The sequence below is a fragment of the Melopsittacus undulatus genome, chromosome 21 (genome assembly GCF_012275295.1).
Source record: "Melopsittacus undulatus isolate bMelUnd1 chromosome 21, bMelUnd1.mat.Z, whole genome shotgun sequence".
NCBI classification, from domain to species: domain Eukaryota; kingdom Metazoa; phylum Chordata; class Aves; order Psittaciformes; family Psittaculidae; genus Melopsittacus; species Melopsittacus undulatus.
Window position 1 is genome coordinate 2,464,045 of NC_047547.1, and position 9,280 is coordinate 2,473,324.

Sequence of the window (9,280 nt, forward strand, 5' to 3'; positions counted from 1 at the left end):
GAGTCACGCGCGGAGGTGCGGGGGGGTCCCGGGGCTTGCACCCTCACCGCGGTGCGTTACCGGTGCGGGGCCACCGGGCGGCGCTCTACTCCCCGCTCTATAATCAGCGTCTTCCCTTCCCGCAACCTGATAGGCTGATATCAGCCTATCGCTGGGAGGACTGGGGGCGCTCCACCAATCCCAGACGGGTACTTGCGCGCGGTGCCGCCGCTGATTGGTCATTTCTGGGCCGCGGGGCGATTCATTGGCGTTGGCGGTGTTTATAAACAGGGGCAGCGCTCACGGTGAAACGGGACGGGCGAGAACCGGGGCCGGGGGTACGGGAGGTCCTGAAGAGGAGGGTTCCCCCCCACCCCCCTCCCCCACCTCAGCAGCAGCCCCGCCCCGGTTCTATGCGGTCGCTCAGAAGATAACCCCGCTTCCCCCCCCCCCCCCCGGTGTGGGGTGTCCCGTGCTGTGAGCCCCCATCCCCGGCATCCCTTCCCGGGGTCCCCCCACAGCCCCGGTCCTACCCGTGTCCTTCGGAGGCCGGCCGGGAGGTGGCAGCACCGGCCCAATGCCATGCGGGGACAAGGATGGGGATATGGGCTGCGGGGTCCGCAGCGTGACCCCGCCTCGGGGGGCTGTCGCTGTCCCTGTGTTCCGGGGGGGTGATGGGGAAGGCGACATCGAGGGGTTCCTCCCATCGGTGTGGAGCTCGTCACAGCGGCTCAGTGTGTGTGCCCCCCATGGAGGTGGCGGCAGCCACTGCGCATCCGAACCCCGAGTGCTTTATTGGGGGGTGTCATGATGCCCCACGATCAGCTGCGGGGATGGGGACAGCACCGGGACACCCTGATGCCACCCTTGGGTGTTGCATGCGGGGAGGGGGACACGGAGCACTGATGGGGGTGGGTTTGAAAGGGAGGAGCCCCGGGGGGTCAGTCGGGGTAGATGATGAACCCAGAGAAGGTGCTGTACTTGTTGGTGTTGCCGCCATGCACTTTGCCCCCGTCCAGTTTGATGAAGACCTCGTCCCCCACGTCCAAGTGCAGGATGACGCTGTTGCTGGCGTAGTCGTAGTTCTGGTCCGCATCCTGTGCGATGGCGCTGGCCCGGACCTGGGGGATGGGGGACACCGTCATCAGAGCCCCTCTGTCTGCGTCACACTGTGCCCAGGACCCCCCCGCCCTGCTCAGCCCCGGCTCAAGGTCACGCTGTGCCCCGGTGCTGCAGAGCCGGGGGATGATCCCCCCCCTGCTCCCAACCTGCTCTGGGAGGGCACAGGGTCAGAACCCCCCCCCCCGACCGCTCGCGTGGGTCTCACTGTCGGTGTTCAACCGGGGAGCCCCGGGACCATGAGTGCCCCGGGGAGGTGATGGAGCCGCCATTGATCCTGCTGGATCCATCCTTGTTTCTCCCATAATAAAAGGGAAGTGTCCAGGGCAGGAGCTGCGCCGCCATAAAGGGAGAGGCCGGGGGAGCACAGACCGGTCCCCCCCCACCCCGAGCCCGGTGCTCCTGAGGGAGCGTGCCCCCATCCCCCCCCCCCGCACCTGCAGCAGGAGCCCCGAGAATGGGGGTTTCATGTCCCCAAAGGTGGGCAGGTGCTCCGCCCGTCACCCCATGGTCCCAGAGGGGGAATGGGATGGGTGGGAGGTGGGAATGGAGCTACTGGGGGAGCTGGGATAGGGGAAAATGGGATGGAGGAAGAGGGACGGGAAGAAGAGGATGGGAATTAGGCTGAGGGAATTGGATGGTGGAAATGGAATGTGTGTGGTGGGGGGAATCATGATGGGTGGAGCTTGGATAGGGGGGTCAGGAATGAGAACCAGGATGGAGAGATGGAGATTTAAGGGAAAACAATGGGAAAAGCAGGGTGGGAGTAAACAACATGGGAAAAGCGCGATAGGTGAAACAGAGTGGGGGAACTGGGATGGAGGAAATTGGGATGGGGAAAACTGAGATGGGGGAAATGGGACTGGAAGAGCTGGATGGAGATAACCAAAGCCAGGCTGGAACAGGGCAAGGGACCAGGTGGGAGGAAGCAGGATGGGGGATACTGACGGGAGCTGTGGTCATGGTGGTGGCACCAGTGCTGGTCCCAGCCTGTACCTGTCCGTTCTTCATGAGGTCGGCCCACATGCTGGTACCATCGCCACCACGCATGAGGACATGGTAGGTGAAGAAGTAGATGCCGGGAAGGGGACAGGTGAACTTCCCACTCGAGGGCTCGTAGTAATTGCCCACGTTGGTGACCACATCGTCAAAGCGCAGCACCTCGTAGCCCTCGTGGGGCTTCCGCAGCCCAGCATAGAAGGCGATCTTGGGGCTGTAGAAGGAGGGGATGTACCCCCCAGGACCCGGCCCCGGTGGCCCTGGTGGCCCTGGCCGGCCCGGTTCACCCGGTGGCCCCCGTGGTCCTGGTGGCCCTGGGGGTCCCCGTACCCCAGCACGGCCCTTGCGGCCCGGCTCACCCTTGGCACCGGGCAGGAAGGGCGGTGGGGAGGCCACGGGCAGCTCGGGGTAGGGGTCACAGACCATACGGCAGCTGCCCAGCATCTCATAGTGTGCGGCCGCCTTGGAGCTGTGCACCAGCAGCGGGATGGCCACCAGCAGCACCAGCACCATGGCCACGCCAACAGCTGCCCCGGCCACCCGCTTCCGCCGGCTCAGCCGCGACGCCGCCAGTGCCAGCAGGTCCTCGTCGCCCTTGGGTGCAATGGTGATGCTGGGGGGATGGACGGCACCCGGCCGCCCACCGAGATCCTCAAGTCCCAGTGGGGACAGGGATGAGGATGGAGATGCGGATGGGGATAGGGATGAGGGTAAGGATAGGGATGGTCACAACAACGGGGATGGGCTTGGGAAGAGCAGCCAGGCTGGGGACAGCAGCGGGGCGGGAGATGGGGATGGGAACAGGGACAGGGATGGTGACAGCAGCAGGGCTGGTGCCGGGGACAAGGATGGGACCAGGAGCAGGAGTGGATCTGCGGATGGAACCAGGGCTTGCGCTGGTGAAGGGGAAGAGAGCAGAGCCGGTGATGGAACCAGGAGTGGAGCTGAGGAAGGGGCTAAAATCAAAGCCGGGGACAGAGTAGAGATCGGAGCTCCTACAGCAGCCAGGACCTGAGCTGGTGGAGGAGCTGGTGATGTAACCGGAGCCGGGACCGAGCCGGGATGGATCCGGGACCGAGCCGGGATGGAGCCGGGACCGAGCCGGGATGGAGCCGGGACCGAGCCGGGAAGGAGCTGGGACCGAGCCGGGAAGGAGCTGACAGCGGAATGGAGCCGGGAAAGAACCGAGACCGGAGCCGGGATGGAGCCGCGGGGACGCGCGGGGCAACTTCTCGCCAAGTTGCCCGGGAGCAAGCACCCCTCTCGCGGGAGCGGGACTCCGTTCCCCGGCAGCAGCCCCGGAGCGCTACCGCTCTCCCGGTGCGCACCGGCGGGGACGGGCGCAGGGACGGGGACGGGCAGCGCCGCCAGGGGCGGTTCTCCGGGAGCCCCCCCCTCGCCCCACTCATGGTCCCCGGGGACGCGAGACCCGGGCCCGCAGCAGAGTCCCCACAGCTCCCATACCCCCCCCACAGCCGGTGCCCTCCGGTACCTGCCGCCCGCGGCGCCGGGAGCCACGTGCCGGGGCCGCCGCCCGCAGCGCACCGCGCCCGCAGCCCCGCTCCGCCCGCCCCGCTCGACGGCACCGGGCACGGCGAGGGCGGGGAGGGGGGTGGGGGAGGGACGGGAGCGCGGCGGGGGCAGGGATTGTGCAAAGGGGGATGGGGAGGGGGTGAGGGACTGGGGGTGCACAGAGCACCCCTGCCATGCACCACCGGTGGCCTGGGTTTGGGACCCCCCCGGCCGGGGGGGCCTCTGTCGGGGAGTCCGGTCCCTCCCCAGGATGGGGACTGAGACCCGGGGATTCTCCGGTGCCTCCGGTACCACCGGGGGGCTGGAGCTGGGGATGCGGGGGGAGTGTGTGTGCATGTGCCTGCTTAGTGCAGGTGTGTGCATGGCTGTGTGCCTACTGTGTGCATGCTCCGTGCATGTGTGTTTATGCCTGTGCATGCTCTATGCATGTGCGTGCTCAGCGCATCTGTGTGCATGCATACACATGCTTGGCGCATGTGTATGAATGCTGTGTGCGTGTGTGTGCATGCTCAGTGCATGTGTTTTTATGCCTGTGCATGCTCTATGCATGTCCATGTTCAGTGCATGTGTGTTCATACCTATGCATGTGCATGCTCTGTGCATGTGTGTGCGTGCCCGTGCATACTCCATGTGCAAGATTCATCCCATTGCTTCTCCAGGCCGGGCCGGCGGCTCCAGCGGCCGCCGATCGATCCCGGGCTGTTGCCGGGATTTATGGCCCCGTTCTGCGGGGGATCGATGCGATCCCGACAATGTTTGTGCAACAAATCAAGAGGCCGCAGCCGCTCCCCAGCTCTCCCTAGCGGGAGCCCCGGTGCCCCCGGGAGCCCCCCGAGTCCCACCGCCACCGATTGACGTTAACGAGCAGCATCAGCGCGTTAATTAGCCGCGAGGGGAAGCCCTGCCGCTAATTACCGGGGACCGGGGGGTGGAGGGAGGGGGCCCCGTCGTGGGGTCCCTCCGCCCGCACCGAGCCTCAGTTCCCTGGTCCGGCTGCTCCCGCTGCCCCCACGCAGGGCACGGGCGCTGCTGCGGTCATCCCGATTGGGACGGACACGTCCCGCACCGCAGAGCCCGGAGCGAGCCGGCAGAGCGGAGCATGAATAAATGCATCACCCGGCTCGGGGACAGCGGCGCCGGTACAGCCACGGTCACCATCTGCCTCCGGGGCCCCCGAGGACCCACCGGCTTGTGGAGCAGCCGTGCAGCCCCCGCAGGGTCACATGCAGCGCCGGTGCTGCTTGGTGCATGGTCCAGAGCGGCCGGTGCACGATCCCTGGCACCCAGGGGACATCATCCTTCCTCTCCCCATGGCTTCCCCAAGCGCTTCCCTCCCCACTGAGTGGCAGAGTGAGCCTCATGCCGATGGATATGGATGGCTGGATGCGGCTGCATGCTCCATCCAGGCCCTGGTGGCAATAAAGCCACCCAGGTGGGATGCAAATTGTCCTTGAGCAGCGACAATAAAGCAGCAGCCTCTGCGTTGAATGGAGCTGGGAGGGTCACATCCCAGTTCTCTGTGTCCACCCCTCCCTGGGATAGGGCTGATCTCCAGCCCCACAGCCACTGCTGAGAGCTGCCCCACATTGGAGGTGGCACACACATACACAGTACTACCCAGCCACTGCTACGTGCTGCAAGGTTTCATCCCATCACCGGCTTCGGGGCGGGGGGGGCATCCCTGTGGAAGGGGGAATTCCCAAGGGGGGAATTGATGTGCCGTGCCCTCCTGCTCTGGCGGGGGCCGTGCGGCGGGGCTGTCCGTGCCGGCGCTGCCTGGATGGATGGATGGCTGCGGCCCGGCCCGGATTAATTCTCTGGACAAGTGGCATTTATTACGGATGCAGGAGATGTCAGGCAGAGAAATCCATCCCACCCGGGCGGCAATTAAAGCGGTGGCCGGGGGACAGGGGGGGCCGTTTGCCCCCTGCCCTGCACCGCAGTATCCTGGGGTTGTGCATCCCCCTGTGTGGCGCTGCCCCCCACGCTATGGGGCCGGGGGCTCATTGGGGATTCGGCTCATGCCCACCTGAGCCGGGCACTGACAAATAGACATTTAAATCAGACAATTAGCTGGGCTGCACCGCTGACATCCTTAATGTATTAATGTGCATCAGCAGCTAATACATAGCAAATCCCCCTCAGAGCAGCGCGGGGGGACTAGGGCCGTGGCGCAGCCGGGGCTGGCAGTGATGGACGAGCCCGGAGGGACCCCAGCCCCAGCGCTGGCATTAATTACCAGCCAAGTGACAAGGCAGCAACACGAGAGAGGTGCCGGAAGCCTTCAACCAGCTCTGGCAGCGTGTGAATGGGGCGGCCGTGTGGGGATGTGCTGCAGGGGACCACGGGTGTGCGTTGGGACATGTGTGCATCAGGATACGTGTGTGTATTAGGACATGTGTGCGCAGCGGGACATGTGTGTGCAGTGGGATGTAGATGTGCATCAGGGCACATGTGCATGGGGATACAGGTGAATTGGGACATGTATGTGAGGACACGGCAGGATGAGGCCCTGGCCATGGTCCCTGGCATGTCCCCAGCCTGGTGCCCGTGTCCCCACGTGGTGACAGATGCTTCAGCTCACAGGGGCACTCCAGGGGTCGATGACACCAGTGCTGGTGGCTGCAGATGACCAATGGCACCAATCACCTGGAGACCCCCATGGCCCCCCAGGACTGGGGCACCCCAGGGGCAGCCCCACACACACGGCTGTGGGCACACGGAGCTGCAGCCACTGGCGGGCTCCATCCGCCCCCAGCGCTGGAGCCAAACCTGACGTTTGGAATTGGGGTTACTTAAAGGAATCAATGAGGATGTGAGACCTCTCCCCCCACCTCTCCCATCCATCCTGTGCTGCAACAGAGGGGTCCTGGGAGGCATCCTGGGGGCTGAAGAGCCCCCCCAGCCACGGGGGGGTCCCCTATTGAGGGTGATGAGGCTGAGCCCCCCCGCGCCAGGCAGCGAAGCGTGGGCTGGGGCCGCTGGGACCCGCTGTCAAGGAGGCAGCCAGGCGGGGCGGGCTGCGCGGGGGGGCGCTGTCAGCGCGTCCTGACGGGCAGCATCTTCCCTATTGCCTCTCAGCATCCTCCCATTGCTCACAGCATCCTCCATTGCTCACAGCATCTTCCCATTTCTCACCGCATCCTTCCATTGCCCCCCCAGCATCCCCCCATAGCCCCCAGCATCTCCCCCGTTGCTCACAGCATCTCCCTTCTGCCCCCATTCCACCGCAGCATCACCCCATTGCCACCAGCATCCTGCCTCTCGTCCCCCCACCCCAGTGCTGGGGGCCCCCTCCAGCCCCGGCACAGCACATAGTGGGGAGACACACCCCAAAGTCCATCGGCTGCGTCGCTGTGGGGTTATGAGCCTGGAGGGGTTTAGCCCCCCCAGTGCTGAGCCCCCGGTGCAGGACGGCTGCAGGGCCGTTAATAATGGATGAGCCCAAATTGGCGGCTGCAGCCGGTTAATCCCGGCAAACACGGCGGCGCTGAGCAAACAGCGGCTGCACGAGGGGGGGCTCAAGTCCACCCTGCACCTGGTGCCTCCGGGGGGGCTGTGGGGCTGCTGTGGGGCTGCCCCCCACCCTCTGTCCCAGCACTGCTGCTGGTGCCCTTTGCCCGATGCTGCGGGGCAAAGTCTGTCAGGGGAGCGGCACCACGGGACCTCCATGGGGAGAGGTGGGTCAGGATAGGGGTCAGGGGGGGCTTATGTGTCCGTGGGTGTGTTCATGGGGTTCTGGGTGGGTTCATGGGGTTCTGGATGGGTTTATGGGGCACTGGGTGGGCCTGGTGGGTGCTGGGTGGAGAGGCACTATCGTGGGTGGGCACATGGGAGCCATGTTAGTCTGCACAGTCCTGAATGGGCACATAGGACCCCACTGGAGGGGTCTTTTTGGGGGGGGACACAGCACGACCCGAGGGTCCCTGATTGCACCATCCACCCCACAGGGTGCCAAACACCGTGGCCTTGCTGGTGCACCCCAGGGCGGTGACACACACCATGGCCAAGCAGCTGCTGGTGGCCTATGGCCTGTGGGCTCTTGGAGGGCCACTGGGCCTGCACCACCTCTACCTGGGCCGGGACAGCCACGCACTGCTCTGGATGCTCACACTGGGCGGCTTCGGCGCCGGGTGGCTCTGGGATGCGTGGCACCTGCCGAGCTGGGTGGCGACGGCCAACGGGGCTCCCGTGGCCCGCACTGGGCCGGTACCGGCGCTCAGCACCCTGCGCCTGGCTGGCCAGGTGTTGGTGGGGGTGTACTTCGGGCTAGCGGCAGCGCTGGGGCTGCCGGGGGTTCCGGCCGTGCTGGCGCAGCCCCTGGCCGTGGGGCTCGGGGTGCAGCTGGTGGCCTCTGTGGGGGACCAGACATCGGACGCGCCCCGCACGGTGGCCGCAGCCTTCGCCGCCTCTTTCCTGTTCCAGGGCCGGGTGCTGGGGCCGCTGCCCATCAGCGTGGCCGCTGCCATCGCCGCCCAGCGGCACCGGCGCTACCGGCCCCGTGGGGCTCCGCGGCCCCGGCTGCGAGCCCGGCTCTACCGCCTGGTGCTGGCACTCGTGGCCTTCGCAGCGCCGCTCGCCTGCCGCGGGCTCAGCGGGGCGCTGGCGCTGGCCCGGGCGGTCACCGAGCTCCTGCTCCTGCCCCTGCGCACCGGGCAGCTCCTGGCCGAGGTCCTGGGCTTCGGGGGCAGCTCCCGGGGATGCGGCACCGGCGTCGAAGGGAGCGAGCGGCAGCGGAGGGCGTTTGAGGTGCGGGATGCGGCGCTGGGTACCGGGCAGAGGAGGGGGCTGCGGGGTCCATGGGGTTCCGTGGCTGCCGTGCCCTGAGGGGGACACCCCCCCTTTCTAGGGTCCCCTCCGGCTGCTGGAGGTACCCGTGCGGCCCCGGGAGCAGGTCAGGTCCCCGCAGTCCCCTCTCGCCCGCAGGTCCTGGGTCTCCCACCCGGCTCCTCCATAGAGGCCGTGCACCAGAGCTACCGGGAGCTGGTGAAGCTTTGGCACCCGGACCACAACCGGCACCGTGCCCAGGAGGCCGAGCGGCGCTTCATCGAGCTGCTGGAGGCCTACGAGGAGCTGGCGGGGCCCCGGAGAGCCCCGGGCTGATGCCGGGGCGGCTGAACACGAGTGTGCCTCTCTCTGCTGCCCGGTTCCTTCTGGTGCGACACGAGCGAGGGGTGGGGCCCCTGGGATGCACGGGGGGGTGACCCCGGGCTCGTGAACACCGTGCACGCGGTCTGCCCACGGGGATCCACCGTTCCCTGCGCACCCGGCAGCTCCGGGCCTGTGCAGGCAGAGCGGGGTCTCGAACCCGCAGCCCCGGGCTCAGCCGCTCCCCCCATGGCCCCGCTCCGCCTTCGGCCGCTCCCGGACAGCACTCGGGTGTTTCCGCCTCAGGGCGGCGGCTCTCGGCTGTTTCCGTCCACGTTCGGCACCGGCGGCCCCGCCCCGGCCCGTCCCTCCTGGATCCGATTGGCTCTCTGCGGAGGTTGGTCCCGCCTTTCCTGGCGTGGGTGGGCGGGACTTTTGCTGTTCGGTCGGCAGGGCCTCTTCTCCATTGGCTGGCGAGGCAGAACTCTCCTCGCGCCGCGGCTCCCTGCTCCCCTCTCATTGGCCAGAAGCGCTCGGCCCGGCCCGGGCGTCGCATCTGAAA

The 9,280-nt window shown here is 66.9% G+C and overlaps 2 protein-coding genes across 2 annotated transcripts; one reads left to right on the forward strand and one right to left on the reverse strand.

Annotated features, from left to right (window-relative positions):
- Positions 1 to 783: 783 nt before the first annotated feature.
- Positions 784 to 3,184, reverse strand: C1QL4 (complement C1q like 4). Its single transcript, XM_034071535.1, has 2 exons — positions 2,095 to 3,184; positions 784 to 1,100 (listed from the first exon to the last, which is right to left on the reverse strand). The coding sequence occupies exons 1-2, from the start codon at positions 2,608 to 2,610 to the stop codon at positions 921 to 923; spliced, it is 696 nt and encodes a 231-aa protein (XP_033927426.1). The 5' UTR covers positions 2,611 to 3,184; the 3' UTR covers positions 784 to 920.
- A 4,448-nt stretch (positions 3,185 to 7,632) lies between these two features.
- Positions 7,633 to 8,733, forward strand: DNAJC22 (DnaJ heat shock protein family (Hsp40) member C22). Its single transcript, XM_034071626.1, has 2 exons — positions 7,633 to 8,379; positions 8,557 to 8,733. The coding sequence occupies exons 1-2, from the start codon at positions 7,633 to 7,635 to the stop codon at positions 8,731 to 8,733; spliced, it is 924 nt and encodes a 307-aa protein (XP_033927517.1).
- The last annotated feature ends 547 nt before the right edge of the window (positions 8,734 to 9,280 follow it).